Source organism: Aquarana catesbeiana, linkage group LG05 (assembly GCF_042186555.1).
Source record: "Aquarana catesbeiana isolate 2022-GZ linkage group LG05, ASM4218655v1, whole genome shotgun sequence".
Classification (NCBI taxonomy): Eukaryota; Metazoa; Chordata; class Amphibia; order Anura; family Ranidae; genus Aquarana; species Aquarana catesbeiana.
In genome coordinates this window covers 498,545,241-498,571,720 of record NC_133328.1, presented here as the reverse complement: position 1 = coordinate 498,571,720, position 26,480 = coordinate 498,545,241, and the positions used below count along the sequence as shown (strand labels likewise).

General features: G+C 42.4%; 1 protein-coding gene across 2 annotated transcripts in view; it reads right to left on the bottom strand.

Moving 5' to 3' along the window:
- Positions 1-26,480, bottom strand: part of SPIDR (scaffold protein involved in DNA repair) — a 1,065,859-nt gene that overhangs the window by 472,630 nt on the left and 566,749 nt on the right. For both annotated transcript variants that reach the window (XM_073631564.1, XM_073631565.1), the window contains 2 exons: positions 23,072-23,282; positions 17,892-18,142 (listed from right to left, as the gene is read on the bottom strand). In XM_073631564.1, coding sequence (XP_073487665.1) covers positions 17,892-18,142; positions 23,072-23,282 — 462 coding nt within the window. The remainder of the gene's footprint in view (positions 1-17,891; positions 18,143-23,071; positions 23,283-26,480) is intronic.

Genomic DNA, 26,480 nt, shown 5'->3' with positions numbered 1-26,480 from the left:
TCAGTGCTGGCCATGCAACAGCACTGACCAATGAATTCTTTTGAGGCTCCTTTTTTTCTGGAACGGCGTTTCAGAAAAAAACAGGAGATTCTCATTAGTCAGCGTGGTCACATGGCCAGTGCTAACAAGTGCTCACTATTGCAAGCAATATGTTCGTATACAGCCTCCAGCACTGTTTTGTGAAGTTTTAAAGTGCTGTACTGTTATACTAGCTGGGCAGGGCCGCTGATAGGGCAGTACAACCAGCCCTGTTGTACCGGGCCCGGCCAGCAGGGGGGGCCCGAGCATTTTTTAACTTCTAGCTAAAAAAAAAAAAAACAAAAAAAAAAACTAGCTAAATAACTTTATTTATTAACCGGCATCCACTTGATTACTAATGTATATAAGGAATATATAGTAATTTTCTGGGCCCCATCAGGTTAACAGAGGGACCCAGGAGGTGAAAGCAGAAGAGGGACTTTTTTTCATTTTTGGGTGCAGGGATAGATACACACACGCTGCTCTCTGTATACCTGCACAAACTAAAGTTCTGCCTGCTCACTGTATGCCTTCTCCGGCGGGTGGATATTAATACGGCTCCCTTCACTCAGTAAGTGCTGCAGCCTGAGGAAGAGACTTATCACTGAGGCGGCTGAGACAGACAGAGCAGGAGGAGTAATCTCAACAGCTGCAGTGGTACACAGGCAAGCAGTCCCCTGCACATACACACACTGACAGGTCACACAGGCTATTGTAGAATATGCAGTTCCCAGACTCTCATTGTGTGCTCATGGTCATTATCATTAGGATGATCAGAGCACAGCAGGTGCTCTATGGCTCTGTCAGTGTAACATGGCTGTTGGGTGCTAACTTTCCTGATATATGGCTGTACTGTGTGTTACAGACTATAACACAGCACAGCCATAACAAAGTCAGCACCACACAGTCATGTTACACTGACAGAGCCATAGAGCACCTGCCGTGGTCTGATCATCATAATGATAATGACCATGAGCACATAGTGAGATGCTACTTTACACATGTGATGGGTAGGGACAGTAAAAACACAGCCAAGATGCATTTTTACCAGCCCCAAACCACTGCCCTTTGATAACCTTTCACCCAAGCTTTGCAATCAGGTCCACATTTTTCATGCAGACCTGATTGAAAGCTCCATATCGGTTTACTCTATTTTTTTTTTTTTTACTCTATTTTTCCAGACCTAAATGTGATAGATCAGTGGTAGCCTGATGTAAATGGACACAAGTCTGTGGTATATGGGGACACAAACTGAATGGGCACAGATGACATCTCTACCATTCAGATCCAGTTATGATTGGTGGGGCGCTGTAAATGTTACAGCTCCTGCCACCAGACACCCCCCCCCCGACAGTGTGGGGGCAGAGGCGGAGCCAGAGGGTTGCTGGCGGGGTCAAGGGCGGAGCCATGGGTGGGGTTGTGGGCGGGGTCAAGGGGGCCCCGTCAGGTAGGCTGTATGGGGCCCCATGATTTCTAACAGCGGCCCTGGGTGAGGGCATCAGAAGATGGGAATCATGTAAGATACATGCAAGAGGGGCCAGAAGGGGTAGGTGTGGTGTTGTAAGTTAGTTCACCATTGCATTTTTTGTGAAAAGGTGAACTAATCATTTAATATGAGTATGTTGTTGGAACATACAGCGATCAACAAAAACATAACCACCCACCATAACATGACTACCCATCTATTAGTGAGTAGGTCCCCTTTTGCCACCAAAACAGCCCTGACCCGTCGAGGCATGGAGGTATGTTGTGGTATCCGACACCAATCCGTTAGTAGCAGATCACTGCCTACGCCAGCTTGCCTTCTTCCTATAGCGCATCCTAGTGCCATATCATCCCCAGGTAAGCGATGCACATCCCCAGCGAAGCAAAGCGATTACCTAGCCATCCAGATTATGTAAAGGAAATCATGATTGGTCATACCAGACCACCAAATACCAGTCCAGCTCTAATACTCATATGCCCATTTTAGGCACTTTTGACTGTGGACATGGGTCAGCATGGGCACCTTGACCAGTCTACTGCTGTGCAGCCCCATATGCAACAAACTGCAATGCACTGTAAATGGACACATTTCTAGCAGAACCAGCATTAACGTTTTCAGCAATTTGAGCTACAGTAGCTCTTCTATTGGATCGGACTACAGAAGCCAGCCTTCGCTCCCCACGTGCATCAATGAGACTTGGCCACCCATGACCCTGTCTCCGATTCACAATTTTTCCTTCTTTGGACCATTTTTTGTAGGTCCTGACCACTGCAGACTGGGAACATCCCATAAGAGTTGTAGTTTTGGAGTGGACCCAGTCATCTAGCCATTACAATTGGCCCTTGTCAAAGTCATTTGAACCCTTACGCTTGCCCATTTTTTTTCTGCTTTTAGCACATCGTCAGCGTCAATATGTTCACTTGCTGCCTAATATATCCCAACCGCTTTCAGATGCCATTGTAACAAGATAATCAATGTTACTCTCCTTACCTGTCAGTGGTCATAGTGTTATAGCTGATCGGTGTAAAATATACAGTACATTTCTATATTTTCCTTATGTAAAAACTCTTAACACCTAAAAATTATCCAGTAAAAAAAATTCATATATGTAATCTTTATTTCCAAAAGCCATGCATATAATTTGCTTAATACATATACATTCAAAGTGGTTGTACAGACATTCTATTTTATTTTAAATAAAAACATGTTTGTACTTATCTTCTCTGTGAAATGGGATTGCACAGAGTGCCCCAAACCTCCTCTTCTGGGGACCCCCGCCGGAAATCTTGGATCTTCCTCTTTTTGGTGTGCCCCCTTAAGAAGCCGCTTCCTATGCTGGAACACCTAGGGGCTCGCTCCCGAGCTGGGCTATGCGAGTCTACTGACACACAGCCCAGCTCGATCCCACCCCCAAATCCTTCCTCACAGCATTTGATTGACAGCAGCGGGAGCCAAATGCCCCCTGCTGCTGTCCCTGAGCCTGTGAGAGGGGGGAGAGATAACCAGTGCTGCTTCAGACGGGCACAATGCTGGATTAAGACAGGACTCGTGTTAGTATAGCGTAAGGGGGGGCAACTAGTGGAAGGTTTTTTTTTACCTTAATGCTGGTAATGCACAACCTTCTGGCTTTAGAATCACTTTAAATTTGGGAAAAGCTTAATTTATTAACAATGGCAACATTTTTAATTAAAAGCAAAGGCATACATATCACAAATGTTGGTGAGACACTCTTTCAGAGTGAGCACATATACTGTATGCAGCATCTGAGCTTTTTCTATTACTGCCATAAAAAACATTCCAAGCAGCACAGCACTATTTGCAGTTTGTTTTGTACTGGCCTGACTTCACCAAAGTAATTCTAATTGTATGGCATGCATGGTTATGGGTGTTGCATTTTGCTCCTTGAACAATTTGCATGGTTATCGACGAAGATTGTAAAATGTGGAGTAAAATTGAAGAATGTTTTAATAAGGTATTTTAGCATTGTTTTTTCCCTACAGCTCTATTGTTCTGAAATGTATGAAGTACTCATTTAAAACTATTTTAATTGTGCAATTAACAAAAACAACCTATTTTGTAAAAGCTGCTATTACATTCTCCACACCTTCTACATGTTGCTGGGGAACAGTCAATAGTGAACAGTTCTATGACAGGTGCTCTGTTGAGAACATTTATTTATGTTTCAGTTCTTGAAAGATCAAATTGCTGCATGTCTGCTCTAGAGACACAGTCTTCCCTAATTTCAATCTATAAAATTCAGTTCCTATTAAAAGTTAAAGGGGATCTAGCATACACTTTCATAAACTCTTATTTTTTCAACATCAGCATTTTATTTTAATATTTCTTTATTGGTATTTTCAGTAAAATAAACAGAATTACATTACATGAAGTCAGATGTTCCGACTGGAGCAAGTTGAACAAGAGATAAGGAAAGTTAAATCCATGGTGGAATAACCAACATTGCAGAATGTAGATTAAACAGAGGTAAAATATGCAAACATTGTGGACTCCAGATGGGGGGAGGGGGTAGTAGGAGGGGGAGGGGGGGCACCAGCTAGGTAAGCAGCTTTGCTGTGTAGTTGTAGTAGGGAGTGCAAGAAGAGAAGTGAGGATATATTGAGACAGGAAGGATTTGTGATATCAGGAGAACATCAGATAATAACAGTACATTTTGGATGTGTGAACCAAGTTGACCATTTAACCAAGAACTTTTCCATACTTAGATTTTTCCTAATCTAACTAGTTTCTCCATCTCGCATTGTAGGTTTAGATCTGCAATCGTATTGGAGATGGAAGGGGGCTCTGTGGTTTTCCAAAGTTTAGTGATATTTAGTTTTGCTGCCAGTAGTAGGTGTTGCATTACCACCCCTGATCTGGGGGGGAATTATTCTATCCCAAGATGTAGTAATGCTTGTGAGGGGTTAGGGGCTGTTGGTGACTGTGATATTATGGAGATCAAGGCAAATATTTGTTTCCAGTATGAGCTTATGGTTCTAAAAAAACCACATGTGTGCTATAGTACCAGTACTTCCACAGGACTTCCAGCAAGTAGAAGGATATCCTAAGAAGAATTTGGAGAGCCGTTAAGGTGTCAGATACCACCTGTGTATTGTTTTTTAGTATGATTCCCAATGGTTGGAGCAGTGGGAGGCTGTGAAGGTGAATTTAAAGGCTCGTGACCACATGTCAGGGGTGACACTAATATTTAGCTCCTCGACCCATTTTGAGAGAGAGCTGAGTTGGGAGTAGGGACGATTGTCAATGAGGGCTGAGTACATTGTGGGGATACCATGTTTTGGATACCTTGCACAGGTGTAGAATTTGTGGAGTGGTTCGGGTATCTTGATCACAGCGGGAATTTTGGACATCTTGAGAAAGTGGGAAATCTTCATATATGTAAAGACTTCAGTTTGAGGCAGGTTGTGTTCAGTTTGGAGATCTGTGAAGGTTTCCAGAGTGTCTTTATTGTAGAGGTCTGATATTTTACTAAGCTTGTGTTTCTGCCAGAGGTTCACTTTAAGATTTGGCAAGTGTGTTAGTATTTTGAGAGGGATCGGTAGAGTATGGGATGGGTGAGTTTTGGATGTTAACTGGGTGAATTTCTTCCAGGCTGTCAATGTGGCTGTAATTGATGGAGAGGTAGTCATTGTGTCAGGGGGAAACCCGCAGAGGTGAGCAGGAGCATGTCACGCAGATTATTAGGTAAGTAGGGGGACGATTCCATTATAGACCAGGTTTTATATGAAGTTGGGTGCCACCAGTAGCAAAGCTGGTCGAAGATAGAAGCGTGATAGTAAGTTTGAATGCAAGGGAGCCTTAGTCCTCCTTGTTTATGATGCCTAGTTAAGATGTGGTGGGCACACCTGGGTGGTTTAGTGTCCCAGACATATCTTGAGATATGTTTTTGTATTGCAATAAAGAAAGAATGTGGTATAGGAATCAATACTGTGCAGAATAAGTAGTTTGGGGAGGATCAACATCTTGAAGTAGGCAATTCTTCCTAGTTTAGGCTATTTGTGTGCATTTGATTTAATAGTTGTGGAAGTAGTTTTTGGAAGGCACGGTAGTTAAGGTCATAGAGGTGGTGCCGTGAGGGGGCCAAATTTATCCCTAGGTATGGTATAGATTGACTCGTCCAAGTATAAGGATGAGACCTTTCCAGGAGGGACTGTTGCCTATGTGTGAGGTTTAGGGGAAGGACCAGGGATTTAGAGGAAATTAGTTTGTAGAAGGAGGCTAAGCTAAATTGGTTGAGTATGTCCTGTATCTCTGGCATGGAATGGACTGGGTTAGTGAGCAAAAGTATGACATCGGCAAAGAGACTTATTTTAATGTCCCATGTCGTTGTGCACAATGCCTGAAATGTGCTTGTCCACTCTAATCTTTGCTGCCAGGGGTTCCATTAGTAGAGCAAAAATTAGAGGGGAGAGCGGGCAACCTTGGCGGGTGCCATTGGGGATACCGAAAAGTTTGGATAAGGTTCCATCAGTCAATACTCTTGCTGAGGGGTTGGAGTATAGTGAGAGTATTGCAGATTGAAACAAAATTTAAAATTTTCAAATTTAGAGAGTACTGCTTTCAGGAATCCCCAATGCACCCTATCAAACACCTTCTTCGCAACAAGGGATAGAAGCAGAGAAGGCGTTTGTGACTGGGTGACTTGATGAATTAGATTGATGACTCTCCTAGTTGCATCCAGAGCTTGCCTGTCTGGCATAAAGCCGACTTGGTCCAGGTGCACTAGGGAAGGGAGACATTTCAGCAATCTAGATGCAATGACTTTAGCAAATATTTTTACATCCGTGTTAAGGAGTGATATTGGCCTGTAATTAGTCACAGAGGTTGGATCTTTCTCTGGTTTGGGGATGTGGTGATAATTGATCGCAGCATATCAATTGGCAAACCAGAGGTGGCAGCAGAATTGATGAGTGTTGTGAGGTAGGGGGGGGGGGGGTGTGACGAGGCTGTCAAATTTATTGTAGAATTTGTTTGTGTAGCCAACTTCTCCAGGAGATTTTTGGAGAGGGAGTGTATTGATGGCTTTAAGATTTTGTCGTCTGAGAATGGTTGGGAAAGTTCAGTCGATTAGGCAGGGGTAAAATTTGGGAGGTCAATCGAGGATAGGAAGCTTTGTATACTTGGGTCTGATGGTTGAGGAGTATCTTTATCGCTAGTGAGGTTGTAGAGAGAGAAGAAATCGCTAAAAGCATTAGTTATGTCCTGTGGATTAGTGAAGAGTTGGTTGGTGGTAGGGTGGTGGAGGGAGGCGATTTTACACCTAGTCCGTTGAGCTTTGACCTGTAGGCCTAATAGGGCTCCGGCCTTATTACCCAAGGCATAGTATTTGGCTTTAGTCAATTTAAGGTTGTTTTCAAATTTGACGAGTAACAGTAAGCGGAGTTTATGTCTTTGGTCAAGGAGCTCGCTGGCTAGTTTGTGGGAGGGAGCCTGTTCGTTTTGGTTCTCTAAGTGGGCAATTTGGGAAGGGACCTCTTCAACTTGCCTAGACCTCTCGTTTTTAGTGTTACTGTAAAGCTTATTTAGGATCCCACGCATGTAGGCTTTAAATGCTGACCAAAGTACAGACCTATCGGTATCTGGTTGGTCATTTAATTTAAAAAAAAAGAGTAGTGTTCAGTAGTGAGTTTTTAAATGTTGCTAGGATCTGCAATGAGAGAAGTGTCAAGTCTCCAGAAATAATATAGTCTTGGTCTACAGTTCCCAGTTATGGAGACAGGTGCGTGGTCCAACCACGTTATGGCTCTGATCTCTGAGTCTGTCACGTCCTGAAGAATGAGTTTGTCAAGGAGGAAGAAGTCTATATGGGAGTATGAAAGTTGAGAGGAGGAAAAGTAGAAGTCTCGCTCAGCTCCGTGTTGGAATCTCTGTGGATCGAAGCAATCATTTGTTTGAAGAAAGGAATTTAAGGCAGGTCACAGTTTGGCTAATGTCACATATGAGGATTAGGTGGCGGCCTTGAGGGTCTGAAATGGACTGGTGTAGTTTGAACTGTAAAGAGTCTCATACAGCAGTGATGACTATGTTCTTCTTCACGCCTGAGACCAAGACCTGGTTGAAAAATTTCAGGGTGAACCTGGGGGTCTTAGGAGATGCAAAATAGGTTTCTTGCACCAGGACATAGGCTTTTAGATTGTTGGCTTCTTTAATAAGTGCAGATCTTTTCTGTGGAGAGTTTAAGCCTCTGTCATTTATTGAGACTATTTTGAAGGCCATTTTGAGGGAAGAGAGATAGGATAATTGTCCCCAGGTAGGGCGGTTTGTGATGGATGCAGTACAGCGATTTACTAGACCGTCTCTATGTAGTGGAGGCTATGTGGATTGTCGCTCGACCAATGCGACAGAAATCAGGGAGTAACTTGTTTGGAGAGTTGTTGGGAGATTAGCTGGTGCTGGTTTTGGGTGGGGAGTCTGTGGTATAAAAAGCTAGAGCCCTGGAACAAGATAAACACAGGCTCAATGTGCAGAAACTACTGCAAACAATCAGGGGGGGGAAGCGGTCCTCTGTCTATCAGGTGGGTCAGGGACCACTTACAAGGCAGACGGGTATTGGATAGGTGTGCCGCAGTTTCCCAGCCTTTTAGTGGGATGAGTGCAGAGAGGATATATACTGTAACTTCAGGTGTCTTGATAAGCCCCTCTGGTTTCCATTTGTGTTGAAAGTTGATGAGAAGGGTTCGGAGTCTCTTCTGGAATGATGTGCCAGGTCTTCAGGAGTATAAGTCCCGCAGGGAGCGTCCTCACTGCATGGGTTTTGTTTTGGTGCATAATAAGGAGTTTAGTGGGGAAACCCTATTTATAGGGAATTTTATGATTCTGAAGAGCATTGGTTATAGTCGCCAGCTGTCTGCAATTTTCCATTGTCGTCTTGGATAGATCAGAATTGAGAGTGATCGTAGTGAAAGGGTCGGGAAGTCTCACCGCGTGTTTTGCTGCGTACATGACCCTCTCCTTAACCGTGAAGAAATGAATGCGGGCCAGCACGTCCCTGGGTGTGGAAGCTGGGAGGTGTGGTTTCTTTGGGGAGTCTGTGTGCCCTGTCAATTTCTAGGTCACGGCCCTTTGGCCTACAGATGGGAGCACATGGCTTGCTGCTTCCGCCGTGTTTGGTTGTCACTATGAATACAACCTAACCATCCACACGGAGACCGGAGACTATCTTGGGTGCCTTAAACAACTACGGTGGTGAGGAGATACCAAGTCACCAAGAACGTTTGAAAGCACCCCAGTCACGGTTTTGTTTGAAGACTGAACACGTTTTTTGTAGAAATTCATCACTTGGACCATGATCACTATATAATCTTGTTTGACGTTATGTTTATATGTTTGAATTGATATGCAGAAGTGCAGTTTATGGTCTCGTTCAGTGCAAATCCACAATGCTATATGTCATTTTCTTTTTGAAGGCACACCACTATTAAATATAGGGGACCAATAGAGTTCTCCAGTTTTCACTTTTTTCTAATAATAGTAGCAACTATGTGGTAATGTGCACGTTGTTATGATTTCTCTTATCATATAGAGAAGCCTATATTTCGGCACAACTAAATGGTGTTATTTCTAAACTTTCACTAGGGTATTTATTCAGCTTGCAACTATCACTCAATTAGGATATAGGAGGGACACAATCACCAATCTAGTCAGCAGTTAACCCCCTTCTCCATATAGCTGCTTATCCCATATTATCCATTAGGGAGCGCCACACCCCATTGTAGATATATTTGTAACTAGTTGGAGGATCCCCAGGGAAGCTCCTTACAGGGGGGCTGCACACCTAATTATTGTCCCAAGCGCAGCCATTACACATATATTTATCTAGATGTTCTTAGACGACTCTCCGAACGCCACTTTCCTGATAAAATCCCTCCCAAACCAACAGGCCAACGACGTAAAAAAAAATGTAAGGTGTGTACCAGAGCAGGATTCATAAGAGACACATCTTTTTATTGTGCACAATGTCCTTCTGTACCAGGCCTCTGCGTAGGTGAATGTTTTCGCCGTTACCATACTTCAGTAAATTATTAGTGAAGTATGGTAAACGTAAGCCTTTGTTCCTGCAATTTACCCTCACACCCCTTATGCCACTGCCTGCTCTGTAACTGACCCTGGCTTGTTATTTGACCACGCTTCTGCCTAACGATTCTGTACATACCTCTGCCTGATCTGGAACTGACCCTGGACTGTTATTCGACCATGCTTCTGCCCAACGATTCTGTACATACATCTGCCTGATCTGGAACTGACCTTGGACTGTTTGACCATGATATTTGCCTGCCTCTTGGACTGATCTTGTACCCTGCTACTGGACTAGTGGGATTCAACACAGGGGTCTCACATATGTGAGGGGCTCCAGAATTGTTTTTCTGGATGAAGAAAACAATTTTGTTTTCTCAATCCTAGATTAGGGTCTGGAGACTCGGAGGCTTCAAAGAGATTTGGGTGGGAGAAGCCTCTACCCCTGTCCCCATTCTGTCCTGAACGAGGCCCTACTTCTGCCTGTAGGACTTACTGCCGTCATGCCTCTGCCTGTCGCACTGACCACACCACATGGACCTGCCTACTACCAGGACCAATATTTTTGGCACTGCTGACAATATCTCTGCCTGCACTGACCCTGGACTTTATATGGACAGTAACCCTGCCTGCTGCCTGGACAATTGTGTTCGCCGCTGCTGACCAAGTCCCTGCTTGCTGCCTGGACCAGTGCTATCCTCCTGTGTACAACTGCGCTACTACAACCACAGGTAATCTTTTGTTTACGCTTTGCTCAGCATAATGTATTTTGGGGTGTAATTCTTGGTATGTGCATGCTATGTGTCCCTGGAACACCTGACGGTGTTCCTTGCATGTTGAATCTCTGTATGTGGCCAGGCTGTGTAGAAGTCTCACACATGTGGTATCGCCATACTCAGGAGGAGGAGTAGAATGTATTTTGGCGTGTCATTTTTGCTATCCAAATGCTATGTGTTGGAAATATCTTATAAACGGACAACTTTGTGTAAAAAAAATGTGTTTTCATTTTTTTTCCACATTTTTCAAAAACTTCTGGAAAAAAATGAACCGTTGAAAAGACTCATTATGCCTCATAGATTATACGTTGGGGTGTTAACAAAATGGGGTCATTTTGTGGGTGTTTCCATTGTTCTGGTGCTCCAGGGGCTTCAAAAGTGTAATAGGTGGTTGAGAAATGAGATGTGTAATTTATGCTCCTAGAACACCTGATGGTGCTCCCTGCATGCTGGGCCTCTGTATGTGGCCAGGCAGTGAAAGTCACACACATGTGGTATCGTAATACTCAGGAGGAGTAGCAGAATGTATTTTGGGGTGTCACTTGTGGTATACACTTGCCATGTGAGAGAAATAAGCTATTGCAATAACAATTTTGTGGGGGGGAAAAAAAAAAAATTTTGCAAAGAATTGTGGGAAAAAAATACAACTTCAAATAACATGCCTCTAACTAAATACCTTGAAATGTCTACTTTCCAAAAAAGGGTTATTTGGGGGGCATTTGTACTTTCCTGGCTTGTTAGGGTCTCAGGATATGAGATAGGCCACCAGTACATCAGATGTGATCATTTTTTTATGATTTGCACCATAGCTTGTAGACTCTAAAACTTTCACACAGACCAAATAATTTCCACAAATTTTTGGTTATTTTTACCAAAGATATGTAGCAGTATACATTGTGGCCAAAATTTATGAAGAAAAATTACTAATTTGCAAAATTTTATCACAGAAATTACGAAAAATTCGTTTTTTTTTCCAAATTTTTGGTCTTTTTTTCTTTTATAGCTCAAAAAATAAAAAACCCAGAGGTGATCAAATACCACCAAAATAAAGCTCTATTTGTATGAAAAAAAGGACAAAAAAATCATTTGGGTACAGTGTTGCATGACTGAGTAATTGTCATTCAAAGTGTGAGAGCACTGAAAGCTGAAAATTGGTCTGGATAGGAGGGGGGTTTAAGTGCCCAGTAAGCAAGTGGTTAAAGGATAAGTTCACGGTCCACACGTTCCACCCGTTTTTAAGGTGGAATATGTAACATGTTCCCAGTGCTGCAGCTGCTGCCCGATCCTCCCCTTCCTTGTAACAGCAGTGTGGGGAAAAGTTCCCTGTGGCTCGCGCATGCGCAGTGGGCACCCGGCTGTGAAGCCGCAAGCTGTCACAGCCGGGTGCCCACTGTTGAGATGCCGGCGCCGGGAGAAAAGACTGAGGGAAAGCACGGCTTGGGTGAGCACATTGCTGGGATCCGGGGATAGGCAAGTGTGTGTTTATTAAAAGTCAGCAGCTACAGTTTTTGTAGCTGCTGACTTTTAATAAACACAAAAATGACTGGTACTCCTCTTTAATATCTGGCATTGAACTTTTTATGCCACCAGTTTATACGATTAAAAAGTAGAAGACAACAATTTCTAACGATCAGCCAAAATTATGAAATATGTACTAAGAACAGCTCTTGACAAATGCCAAGAATATATTCAAACTCTATAGCAAGTGATCAGGCAATGACTTTTTGAAGGGAAGTTTATTACCCAAAAAATGTCCTTATTTATTTAGAAATTGAGAATGTGGGGTTGATTAACTAAAGGAGTAAAGTCTGTGCAGGTGGAGAGTAGGTCAGGGTAAAGGGGCAAAAGAGATAAATGTGTTTTGCTTTTAAGTGCATTTTTCCTTTAGGTTAAAAGTATTTTTTTTTACAGTGGAAGGAAATGGAAGCATCCATAGAAAATGCATGTGAATATCATTGAGCAGAATACTCCAATGGAAATATGAAGACTAAGCTGCTACTCCATGTTCACTGCACGTAGGAACCATGTGAATTAGTGAAAATTGTATATACGTACACACACACACACTACTGTGGAAAAAGTTTTAGGCAGATGTGAAAAAAACGCTGAAAATTAGGAATGCTTTCAGAAATAGAAGAAGTGTCAATAGTTTATTTGTATTAATGAACAAAATGGAAAGTAAATTAATAGAAGAGAAATCCAAATCAAATCAATATTTGGTGTGACCACCGGTTGCCTTCAAAAACAGCATAAATTCTTCTAGGTACGATTGCACACAGTTTGTGAAGGAACTTGGGAAAAGAAGCACAAGCGCCACTAGTGGCGCCTTGTGCTTCTTTCCCCAGCCTTTCCAGAGTACTGCTCCACTGGGCTGCCTTCAAGTGTCAAACTATGGACTTTTATGGGCTTTAAATAGTCACCCATTTGCAATCATTTTTTCCATTAGTCTCTTGTACTTCTAGGTGTGTAATAGTCAGGTGGATCCCCACCTAGGTATATGCAAGCTCCAACTTTTTCTTTAGTGTATCTGTGAAGGAACTTGGCATGTAGGTCGTTCCCAACAACTTGGAGAATGAACCACAGACTTTCTGTGGATGTAGGCTGCCTTAAATTCTTCTGTCTCTTCATGTAATCCCAGACATACTTGATGATGTTGCGATCAGGGCTCTGTGGGGGCCAAACCATCACTTCCAGGAATCCTTGTTCTTCTTTACACTGAAGATAGTTCTTAAAGAAGAAGTTTACCTTTTTTAATATGTTACCTCCATATTCAGGGTGTACCATGTTCTAAAAGGACCAGCCCCCGCTCCTCCCCCCCGCTTTGAAAGCAGGGGGGTGGTGATTTGCTAGTTGTCACAATTTAAAAAAAATGTGGCTGTGTGGGGCTCTGCCCACCAGGCTTTGTCACTCATTCACAGTATTCTGTGAATGGAAAACTAAAAGTCCCAACAACCTTAGGTGGCTGTTGGCTTGTAGTTCTCAATGAACTACCATGGTGCTGTGGTAGTTCACTGATTCTTCCTGTCTGAGTGTATCGGTTTGCTCGTATGAAGTAGGAGCAAGCAGATATGCTGACAGGTCTGCAGGAGACTTGCATGGCATCAGCGAGCTACTGATTGCTGACGCAATGCTTTACAGGCTCGTGCATTTATTATTTTTTGTCAAAAGGTGAACGTATCTTTTAATGACATTGGCTGCATGTTTGGGGCCATTGTCCTGCTGCAGAATACATTTGGGGCCAATCACATGCCTCCCTGATGGTATGGCATGATGGATAAATATCTGCCTGTAGTTCTCAGCAATGATTACACCATTGATTCTGACCAAATCTCAAATGCAGGCCCAAACTTGCAAGAAACCTCCACTATGCTTCACTGTTGCCTGGAAGAACTCACTGTTCCGCTCTCCAGCACTTCGGAGAACAAACTGCCTGCAGCTACAGACAAATTTTGAGTCTTCAGTCCAGAGCACCTGCTGCTATTTATCTGCACCCCAGTTCCTTTGTTTTTTGCATAGTTGAGTCGCTTAGCCTTGTTTCCATGTCGGAAGCATGGCTTTTTGACTGCAATTCTTCCTTCAAGACGACTTCTGGCCAGACTTCTCCGGACAATAGGTGTACCTGGGCCCCACTGGTTTTCGCCAGTTCTGTGCTGATGGCACTGCTGGGTATCTTCCTATGTCGAAGGGAAGTGAGCATGATGTGTCTTTCATTTGCTACATTAAGTTTCCGTGGTTGACCACTGTGTTGACAGTCCTCAATGTTGCCCCTTTTTTTGTGTTTCTTCAAAAGAACTTGACCAGCAAATATTGAAACCACATATTGAAACCCCAGCCTGCTTTGAAATTTTTGCCTGGGAGAGGTCTAGTGGATGCAGTATAACTACCTTGTGTCTTGTTGCTGTGTTCAGCCTTGCCATGGTGTATAACCTGTGGCATGCAACAGTCTTCCACAACCTTAGTAGCAGAATTTGCCTGTTTCTCACCTTGAGCCTCCTATACAGCTGTTTTTGTTTCAGTTAATGAATGTTGCAACCTACGTATGAAATTGATTATCACTAGCTTCTGCTTGGAATAATTGGTTAATCATATGCCTGACTCTAATCCTACAAAATCCCTAATCTCGTGCAAGTGTACAAATTATGCAAGTGTAAGAGTGAAACTGGTTGGTGGCTTGCTGGTGAGCCTAAAGTTGATCCAGGGAATACTGTATCTGATTGTCTCTTTGGGGGGTCAGGAAGGCATTTTTTTTGCCCTGCTTGAGCAAACTGGATCATGCTTTATTGGTGTTTTTTGCCTTCCTCTGGATCAACTGTGTGTATGGGCTTGTATATATATAGCAGGATTGTATAAAAAAGAAAAAAAAAATCTCCTTTTATTGGTTGAAATAAATGGACTTTTATCTTTTTTCAACCAGACTAACTATGTAACTATCTTTGAAGCCAAAAGGTAGTCACGCTAAACATTGATTTAGATATTTTTGAAAGCATTCTTACTTTACAGCATGTCTTCACACCTGCCTGAAACTTTTGCACAGTACTGTGTGCGTATACGTGTGTGTGTGTGTGTGTGTGTGTGTGTGTGTGTGTGTGTGTGTGTGTGTGTATGTATATATATATATATATATATTTTTTAGTGTATTGTCTTTTCATAAATGTTTGCATGTAACCATTCAATAACCTAATGTCTTGGCAATGTTAAGTATCAAATCCTGCCAAAAAAATTAAGGGGAGTCAGTTTGTGAGAGGTACATTCTGTGCCATCCAGAGCATAGCAGTACACAATTACAGTAATTCATAAGTACAGTCAATGATCCATGCAAACTTTCTCTGCTTTGTTCTGTACATCTGAACTTACTACAGGAGATGCTCCTGTAGCGTTTAGGAATTTAAGAACATATTTTAGTGAGAGATGCTTGAACATTTGCCATTTCTTTTTGATATATTTGCTGCAAACTAAACCACCAAAACACAAGATAACGGAATGTGATTAATTTTCACATCTTCTGGAAATTATTTAAAATCAAGTCAGTATTTAGCTTTTATAGACAGACAACTGAAATTACTACCACATCAGGCATACTTTGAAATTCTTAAAAAAGGACTCCCCCCCCCCTTCTTTGGGCAGGTTTCAGTGTCATCTTCCTGTTTGCACTTCAAGGTGGAACACACATGGCGGGGCAGATGTTGCCATTGATGCAACTTCTGACCACAGGATTGCGTAATTTCCGGTTGTGTGACCTCTGGTAGTATTAAGGAGTCCCGGCGTTTCCGAGGTATGGGAGACGCTTGGGACGTTGTTTATATTATATCTGGCCCATTCTAGTGGGGAGGGGACCTTTCCCCTCACCCTGGGATCGTCTTTGGCCATCATTGGTTTTGGCCAAGACCACTAAGGAGGGTTTTTTCCGGGGCGGTCTTTGAGGAAGACCAGGGTATTAAGAGAGAGTGATGCTTCTTCCCCCACATCTGACCATTGTTGATGATCGAAAGCCAGTATGGAAAGGTGCCAGTCGATGTGAGCCCTTTATGCATTTATTAGCAGGTAAGCTTCTTTATGGTGAGATGCGTATGGGTTCTGTAACTTTTATATGTCTATCTATCCAATCTTAGTTCCGAACAACTATCTTTTGAGTATTATACGCTACAGTTTGTTTCATTACAGTCATGGATGGATAAATAGGAAGACTTACTGAAGTGAACCTTTGTTACTGTTGGCGGGGACTGCTTGAAGTAAGATTACCTTTAAGGAATGACCTTTTTTTTTTTTTTTTTTTTTAACTAAAGTGAGTGATTATACATAATAACTTGATTCTACAATAGATTGAGGTATGTCTATAATAAATGATTCTAGGGTTTGAATGTTCCTCTCTCGATCCAATGACGCCTCCCCACAGTCTGGGATGATACAGGTGGCCCACCCACGTACTTTTTATCTGTTCAGGTAACACGTGTGTGTGTTTGGCTGTATGGTTGAGGTTTTTTTTTTCTCTCAGCACAGGTCTGCCCTGTTTTCTATGATGTTTGTGTTTGGTTGTTTGATTCGACCCTTATTTTGAGGTTTAAAGATTATGCTTGATTAAACTGATCATTTTTGATTGTAATGTAACATTAATGTACCCTTGCTTTTTTCCACAGATGATTTGTCTCCTTCTCAAGCCATATCCTAATGGTCCTGAAGAGAAGGAACTACGTGGAACATGTAGACTAACGCTTAAATCGTAACTCCACTTTTGTTGAGAAAAAAACATTCCCCTCTGGCTGATCAATGTACATTGCAAGGATTATAACAAACTTTGTTGCAGATTCCTACCTTGTTATTCTGGAGAAATCCCTGTGTGTTTCTCTGTACTTCTGTTCTGAGTAGGTTTAATGGGAGTGGTTCCAAAATTAACTGTCAGGTGTGGAGCTACAGGGCACTAATGAAGAAATCTGCTGGGTCTGCATCCCTTTAGACATGTTCCTATTGAAAGCATCTCTCAAAAAAATGACATTTTTGTTGAAAGAGATGCCTGAAATCTGACTTGTATCTTAGGCAGACTTCAGGGAAAATTGGTGAGCCAATCACACAAGCAGGAAATAATGTTTCTGGGGAGTGGTCAGTACACACTCTGTCTACAGAAAACTCCAGGTAGCCATATTGCAATGTATTCTCAGAAAATTGCAGATTGAAAAGGAAAGGCAATTTTTAATAACATTCAATTACAAAATGATTAGTGTCGCAATCATATGCGTTATATAATTTTTTCTTTATTTGCCATTTTTTTCCCCATGAACGTGGAGTTACCCTTTAAGTTAGGAAATAATTGACACCTTGTATGATTTTATTGTACAACAATTTAACTTTTCAAGGTTTGTAATAAAATTTTATCAATCATTTTATGCATTTGTATGAAAGGCCTTTTATCGATATTTTCCTGAGGTATCAGTTTGAAAATCTCCATTATTTTTCAGATTTGTTTTATCCATCCCCAACACTTCAAGTCTATACTGGTTTTGTAGTACAGGGGGTCCCCTAGTTACAAACATCCGACTTACAAACGACTCCTACTTACAAACAGAGGCAGACAACAGGAAGTGAGAGGAAATCTACCCCTAGGAAGGGAAATTCTCTCCGTAAGAGCTATTTTGGGGAAAAGGTACCTCCACTGATGCTTTATCACCAAGGCTTGTTTCCACAACAAACCAAAATTTTCAAAATCCAATTGTCATTGGGACAGAAAGTGAGGTGAAATTTTCTGAACAGAGGCACAGACAGCAAAACAAACCTTACAGCGGTGTTGACCCTTCCCTATGCTATCCAAAAAGCTTAAAAATAGTTTTTTTGGCTGGAGCTACACTTAAAAAATGTACCTGTTCCGACTTACAAACAGATTCGACTTAAGAACAAACCTACAGTCCCTAACTTGTTTGTAACCCGGGGACCCCCTGTATCTGCCCAATATAGACTTGTCCCATTAAAAAATGGCACAGGAGTATTTCCTCAGTTAAGAGGATTTTTCTCTCCAAGCTGACAGCAACTTTACTGATGGGAATACCAAGAAATTATAATTTTTGCAATAATTAGAATTTTGTTGAACCTACCTGAAATTTGGCTTTTGTGGCATTGCTGTAGTGTCAAGAATATTTTTCATACGTTCTTGATGAAGATGTCTTGGACTATGCCTTGAAGTAAGGCAATAAACTCGCTGAACAACACAGATGCATACACCTTTCCACCAAGCAGCTCTTTGGGTTTCCACCAAATCCAGTAAAGAGTCGTTTGTCATGGATCTTGCACAAAGACTGTTCTCAGGAGTGCAAAGTAAACTTTGAATTGCGCTGGCAACTGAAACCTGGAAAAGTATGACAAATAAAAAGGGGCAATGAATAGGGCAGATTTTTTTTGTATCATGGCAGACTCCATAAATACAAAATACATCATAAAGGTCTTTATTCATTGCCCATAGGATTTAACTTAAAGCTGATATCTGGGCAGTTGATTAAATGGAATCTCAAACACATTGAAATCTCAAGGCACAGGCGCCATTAAGCCACAAAAAGGGCAAAATGTGTCCGAGGAGTTTCCTACAGATGGAGAACAACAAAGGGGGAGGGAAATTGGGACTTTATATGAAACTGCGCCGGGTAGAGGCCGCAAGTTTCCATCCCTATGACACAATATCTAAAAACTCACAAGCAAAAGCCAGTGGGTGAAGGAAAAGGAGGTGGGACTTTGAATGAAGCCAATGGTTTGCAAGCCGACACATAACGGTGGGTCAATAAAATTCTTTTATTGCATGTTCATACAAACAATGGTATCAGACAATATCAATTTTAACACTTGGTAAAATGTTAACAATGATAACCAAGGATCAACATAAGGACCATTAGTATAGTTATCAAATATAATGGGGTAACATGAGTAATAACATGGGTATGAGCAATATTACTGAAGATGGACAAGGGATCACCAGGTGTCAGAAAGCGTAGATGGTTAAAACAAGGTAATAACTGCCTGATAGCTGGCCTCAAATTCCTGTTAAAGGGTAAAACTCTGTGTAGCATGGATTGGAACAAAGGGCAACCGGTAGCTCGACGCGTTTCGTGGTTCAAGACCACTCATCAGGAGCAGACATGTCAAGTTTCTGGAAATTAAAGATAATAATAATAGTATCATGGGTCAGAGTTATAGTGGGTACAAGGGGCCGAGTAATCCCCCAAAAGCAAAAGTACTCACAGCAGGCATGGGTAGATGGTGAATGGCCAGGTACGGCAACCGTCCGGGACTGATGCCGGGCCGGGAGCTGAGGCGGGCCCCCCCGCCGCGGCGACCAAAACAGGCACCCCCCCAAAAAACGATGCAGAGCCACGAGGCACCCTAGGGTAAAGAGTGATGATGCAGGGGGTATGTACCAATACCCCCTGCATCATCACTCATCCATCACTCTTTACCCTAGGGTGCCTCGTGGCTCTGCATCGTTTTTTGGGGGGGTGCCTGTTTTGGTCGCCGCGGCGGGGGGGCCCGCCTCAGCTCCCGGCCCGGCATCAGTCCCGGACGGTTGCCGTACCTGGCCATTCACCATCTACCCATGCCTGCTGTGAGTACTTTTGCTTTTGGGGGATTACTCGGCCCCTTGTACCCACTATAACTCTGACCCATGATACTATTATTATTATCTTTAATTTCCAGAAACTTGACATGTCTGCTCCTGATGAGTGGTCTTGAACCACGAAACGCGTCGAGCTACCGGTTGCCCTTTGTTCCAATCCATGCTACACAGAGTTTTACCCTTTAACAGGAATTTGAGGCCAGCTATCAGGCAGTTATTACCTTGTTTTAACCATCTACGCTTTCTGACACCTGGTGATCCCTTGTCCATCTTCAGTAATATTGCTCATACCCATGTTATTACTCATGTTACCCCATTATATTTGATAACTATACTAATGGTCCTTATGTTGATCCTTGGTTATCATTGTTAACATTTTACCAAGTGTTAAAATTGATATTGTCTGATACCATTGTTTGTATGAACATGCAATAAAAGAATTTTATTGACCCACCGTTATGTGTCGGCTTGCAAACCATTGGCTTCATTCAAAGTCCCACCTCCTTTTCCTTCACCCACTGGCTTTTGCTTGTGAGTTTTTAGATATTGTGTCAGAGGGATGGAAACTTGCGGCCTCTACCCGGCGCAGTTTCATATAAAGTCCCAATTTCCCTCCCCCTTTGTTGTTCATATTAATAGGGATGGAAGCCTTTGGTTTGCTTTACTAGCTATACCTTGATGTTATTAACAACTGTTATTAATTTGCCCTTATTGATTTCTTGGTAGCCTCACCTGTATTTACCCTTGTGTCATTTGACCAGTTCTAAATTGTACATGCCATGTTTCTTATCCTGTGATTGGGTTTTAATGTTTAACAATTATGGTTTACCTTCAGCCTTGATTGATCATTATTTTAATCCAATCCTGGGCGGATGGCTCGTGGCTGGCCGGTGGGCCGTCCGGCCCTTGCCTGCCCGGGAGCTGCGATGGGCACTGTCGGCAACATGTTCCCCCCCCCTCCTCCCCCGCCCGCCCGTTCTGGTGGGCGTGTGTGGGGGGGGGGCGGGGCTTGCCTCCACTGCCCATCGACGTCACGCCACCCGCGACGGACGTGCGCTGCGTCTCCCGACGCCGCCGCGCCCTCTGCGCTGTTGTTGCTATGCTCGCAGGCTTGGTGGGTTGGTCCCAGCGGCCGCCGATCATTGGTCGGCCCCCCGCTGTGGCTCCTCCCACCTTTGGCCGTGCGTGCGTGACGTTGGCGGGCCTCCCCGCGGCGGCGCCTATATATGGGCGCTCTTTTTTACCTGGGGCGGTGCGGCGTTCGAGGCACACTACAGATACACTACAATGTGGTGGTGGTTCCTACTCCACACCACCCTGTCACACAGGTAATGCCACTCTACCTTTGTTCGATCACATGTTACTTTCCAGCTTCACCCACTCTTCTTTCCTTCACTCCTTTCCTCACTCCATCCACCCACCTACAGATTTCCACACCATTGCTTATTTCCCCCCCTCCCCTACTATTCCTCCTCTCTCCCTCCCTTTTTTTTCCCCCCTTTCTTCCCCCCCCTCCTCCCACTTTCCCCCCTATCTTTATCCAGCTCACACACTTTCCCTCTGTACCAATACCCCCTGCATCATCACTCATCCATCACTCTTTACCCTAGGGTGCCTCGTGGCTCTGCATCGTTTTTTGGGGGGGTGCCTGCTTTGGTCGCCGCGGCGGGGGGGCCCGCCTCAGCTCCCGGCCCGGCATCAGTCCCGGACGGTTGCCGTACCTGGCCATTCACCATCTACCCATGCCTGCTGTGAGTACTTTTGCTTTTGGGGGATTACTCGGCCCCTTGTACCCACTATAACTCTGACCCATGATACTATTATTATTATCTTTAATTTCCAGAAACTTGACATGTCTGCTCCTGATGAGTGGTCTTGAACCACGAAACGCGTCGAGTTACCGGTTGCCCTTTGTTCCAATCCATGCTACACAGAGTTTTACCCTTTAACAGGAATTTGAGGCCAGCTATCAGGCAGTTATTACCTTGTTTTAACCATCTACGCTTTCTGACACCTGGTGATCCCTTGTCCATCTTCAGTAATATTGCTCATACCCATGTTATTACTCATGTTACCCCATTATATTTGATAACTATACTAATGGTCCTTATGTTGATCCTTGGTTATCATTGTTAACATTTTACCAAGTGTTAAAATTGATATTGTCTGATACCATTGTTTGTATGAACATGCAATAAAAGAATTTTATTGACCCACCGTTATGTGTCGGCTTGCAAACCATTGGCTTCATTCAAAGTCCCACCTCCTTTTCCTTCACCCACTGGCTTTTGCTTGTGAGTTTTTAGATATTGTGTCCTACAGATGGAGAACAGGAGCTGAAGCCATCTCTTACCCAACTAATTGCATTTATGCAACAGGGAGTCGGTGTGCAGATAGCCACCATTTTGTTGAGGAACGTGAGAATACTTTAATGCAAAAGAGAAATAGTATGTCTATTCTGTATTTAAAAAATCAGCCTGTTCACCGTTTTTTCTTTTAATTTCAGTAAAGTGCCACTTTAACCGCTTGCCGACCAGCCGCCGTCATTATACTGCAGGTTGCCACAACAGCATGAATCGATGTAGCTGTACGTCAGCCACAATGAGATCAATAGCAGGCGTGCGCTGGCCACCCGCGATCGCTCCACAGAGAGCCAGAACGAGGATCTGTCAATGTAAACAAACAGATCCCCATTCTGACAGGGGAGTAGAGAGATCACATTGTTCCCAGTGATCAGGAACAGCGATCTCTCTCTACTCCCAGTCAGTCCACTCCCCCCCAGTTAGAAACACCTCCCTAGGGAACACTTAACCCCTTGATCGCCCCCTAGTGTAAACCCCTTCCCTGCCAGTGTCATTCATACAGTAATCAGTGGCTATTTTTAGTACTGATCGCTGTATGAATGTCACTGGTTCCAAAAAAGGGTCCGATCTGTCCACCGTTATGACGCAGTCCCGCTAAAAAAAGCTGATCACCGCCATTACAAGTAAAAAAAAAAAATGTTTGTAGTTTGTATTTATATTTTGTAGACGCTATAAGTTTGGCGCAAACCAATCAATATAACAATTCCCTCTTAGATTGTAAGATCTAAGGAGCAGGGCCCTCTGATTCCTACTGTATTAAAGTGTATTGTATTTGTACAGTCTAACCTCAAGTTGTAAAGCACCACGTAAACTGTCTATATAAATCCTGTATAATAATAATAATATAAACTTATTGCAAATTTTTTTACAAAAATATGTAGAAGAATACATATTGGCCTAAACTGATAATTTTTTTTGGGGGGGTGGGGAATATTTATTATAACAAAAAGTTTTTTTGCTTATAGCGCAAAAAATAAAAACCACAGAGGTGATCAAATACCACCAAAAGAAAGCTCTATTTATGGGAAAAAAAGGACATAAATTTTGTTTGTGTACAACATCGAATGACCGCACAATTGTCAGTTAAAGCGAAGCAGTGCCGTATCGCAAAAAATGGCTTGGTCATTAAGGGGTAAATCCTTCCAGGGCTGAAGTGGTTAAAATATATGGAGAGACAAAGATAATGTAATGGTGTGTAGTAAACAGAAAAGGCTTGTCAATACATTACATACAATTTAAAAATAAAAAGAATAAGATGCTTATAGTTAAGAACAAGTAAAAACTTTTCTTCACATTTGTACATACTCACTTGCTGTCTGCTTTGGCATTCTACATAACAGCTAGAATTTCCATTATCTAATTGAAATACTACTGATAATGGCACCAATCTTTTCTTTAGTGGTGAAGTTGAGTAGTAGGTCTTATCCTCTGTATCTTCATTCTGGTTTGCTATAATCTTCTGGCTGTAGTATGTGTTAATGATGATAGACATGTCTTCATCTTGGAGGAATAGTTTTTGCCTGAAGGAAGGAAAACAAAAATAAAAATTTGCAAGTCTTCAGCTCAGTTTAAGACATTGTAACAAAACGACCTGCAGTAGATCTAAGGCCACTTTCAAACTGCTGCGATTTTACGGCCACAATTTTGACGCAATTTCAGGGAATGCCTGTGTAAACTTGAGGTCTATGGACCTCAACTCGCATCAAAGTCAAACCAAAGTGGCCCAGGGACTACTTTGAAGTCGGTGCGACTTCAAGTCGCACATATATGAATGGTACCTATTGGAAATCATGGAGTCCAAGTCGCACAAGTGTGAAAGGGGCCTAAGCAAGTAAAATTAACCAAATTCAATTCTACCTCAGGTTACCCAGTTAAATGGGTACTAAGTAAAAACAACAGTAATCCAGACACTCTTTACCACATCAACCAACAAGGGTCAAATAATTGGGGGCGCAAAAAGGATTATGACAGCATATGCCAAACAAATTGCACCCTGAAAAGAACTTCAAATGAACTTTACTGACAGAGAAACGATGGTGAATGCCACAAACGCACCTCTGTGGCCCAGTCTCAAAAAAACTGTACAGTATATTATACATTTTAGAAAGCTGAAATTTATGGCAGGACTGACGTTTGGAATCTACTTACATCCAAGGACAACACAGAAAGGTGCACAACCTGGAGTACAAAGTATGGAACTCCAAGTAGATGAAAATCACACTGTGGTCTGGTGAATCACCTTTCACCCCATTTCCTACATCCAGTCAGTTTGGCATTTGGAGAAAGCCAAAGGATGCCTTCAATCTACAATTCTTTTTCAAGCTGAGAAGGGAATTTGCAATGGTATGAGATGCCATCACAGGAGAATTTACTATGTCTCCATTAGTTATCCTGCAAAGCTGCATAATGGCCAAGGTAAATTAGGCAATTTTACACAATTCTTCAGACTGCAGAAAACAACAGCTACAAAGCCATGACACATGAGCTGAGTCCTGGGTCCTACTCTTGAGAGCCTACAATCCAAGATGTTAATAAACACTAGAAAAGCAAAGGACGTGGCAGTGGCAGCAGGTGACAGAGATTGGTTACTTGGTGATGAACATTTGTAGTACAGAGAGATGGAAAGGCAATTTTGAAGAGATATGGTTGAGATACAATATTAAAGTTTTTAAAGAGAATATGACAGGAATGGAAAGAGAATTTCAGAGCATAAAGGCCGCTGTATTAAAGAGCAAGGAGTTATTAAAGCGATATTAAATCCAAAAGCAAACATTATAATGCAGCTTACCAATTCTTAGATGTAATGGCTGCATTCGTTTTCTTTTTTAGAATTCCTTTCCTTTATTTTCACCTGGTGATCTAGCCAGTAAGTCTGCTGTTTTTCAACAAAACAGGTTGTTCTGCAGATGCAGCAGTTAAGAGACGAACCATTTACCTCAACAGGGGTGTCTACAATGATCGTTTTTTATTTATGTAAACCTTTATCCCAGAAGAACAAAAAATGGTTGCTCTAACTGCTTAAAAATTGTTAGGTCAATTTCTATAGTGCATCTAAATCTGCTAGAGCATCAAGCACTACCCTCCCCCCAGATTAGCAATGCTGCTGTCCAAAGGTCTCTCTATTGCTCCTTCATCCAAAGTGGGGAACTCTAACAGGAGGTGTGATATTGGCTGGATCACTGGGTTAAAACAGAGGTACAAAAAAGCATTAAAAAAAACAAAAACTCATGCAACCACCACATCTAATGATTGGTAAAATGCAATGTATTATATTTTTAGTTTAGGGTTTAATGCCACTTTAAAAGCCCCTCTAAAGGAAAAATGTTAACACCCTGGCCTAACAGAACTAAAGAAGTAGTCTACTGCATCATATGAGGGTTTTCCTCATGACCGTAGAGTTAATAAAACACCCTTGTAAAATTGTGTGCAGTAGACAATGTTTTAAAAAAGAAAAGAAAAACACCGTAAGCAGAATGGACAGCATCAACACATACAGCATAAATTACATGGGTAAAAGTAGCAATAGGCTTCCACCTCCCCCCCCCCCACCCTTCAAAATTGTTAAAAAAAAAATGGTCTTCCTGGTGTCCAACCTGCAGCCCTTTGCCTCCTTTTGTGCAGCCTTCAGGGCTCCTGCAGACACTAATCTTTGTTTCCATAATGCCTGTTATAGTAGTGATTTCTAGCAGTCTCATTTAATATGATTCCAGGCTATGACTAGAGGTCGACCGATATGGGTTTTTCTCTGGCCGATGCCAAAGCCGATATTTAGAAATCGCGGTGGCCGATGGCCGATATATGATGCCGATTTTTTTGGGCCGATATATTAGGCCGATTTCTTTTCTTTTTTTTTCCCTTCATCGCATAAAATCTAACAGGCTAAAAATAGCGCCTGTAAAACGGCTCCCCTGCAGTCTATGTGAAAGCTCGAGTGCTTTCACACTGAGGCGATGCGCTGGCAGGATGTTAAAAAAAAGTCCTGCAAGCGGCATCTTTGGAGCGGTGTATACCGCTCCTCCACCACTCCTGCCCATTGAAATGAATGCGCACCGCTGCCGAAGCGCCTGCAAAGCGTTTCGGCAGCAGCGCTTCAGGGGCGCATTTAACCCCTTCTTCGGCCGCTAGCTGGGTTATAAGCGACCCGCTAGCAGCCGAATAGCGCCGCTAAAATGACGGTAAAGCGCCGCTAAAACTAACAGCGTTTTACCGTCAACGCATGCCCGCACCAGTGTGAAAGCAGCCTTAAGTAATAAGTGATACAGAAAATTTTTTATATTTAAACATTTATTAAACAAAACAAACCTCCAATCAGTTCACTTGTATGTATAATTTAGATTAAAAAAAAAATAACTATCTTAAATATTAAATACACAAAAACAGGTAATCAAAACTTTTGGACGAAAAAAAATGGGCTAACTTTACTGCTTTTTTTTTTTTTTTTAATTTCATTAGTGTATTTTTTCAAAAAAAATTGCGTTTGAAAAACCGCTGCGCAAATACCGTGTGACATAAAATATTGCAACAACCGCTATTTTATTCCCTAGGGTCTCTGCTAGAAAAAATATATATAATGTTTGGGGGTTCTAAGTGATTTTCTAGCAGAAAATACAGGATTTTTACTTGTAAGCAACAAGTGTCAGAAAAGATTTAGTCTTTAAATGGTTAAACTGAGAACTTCTTCACGGAGTTCAGTCTATTGATAAAAGAACCTGAAAGAG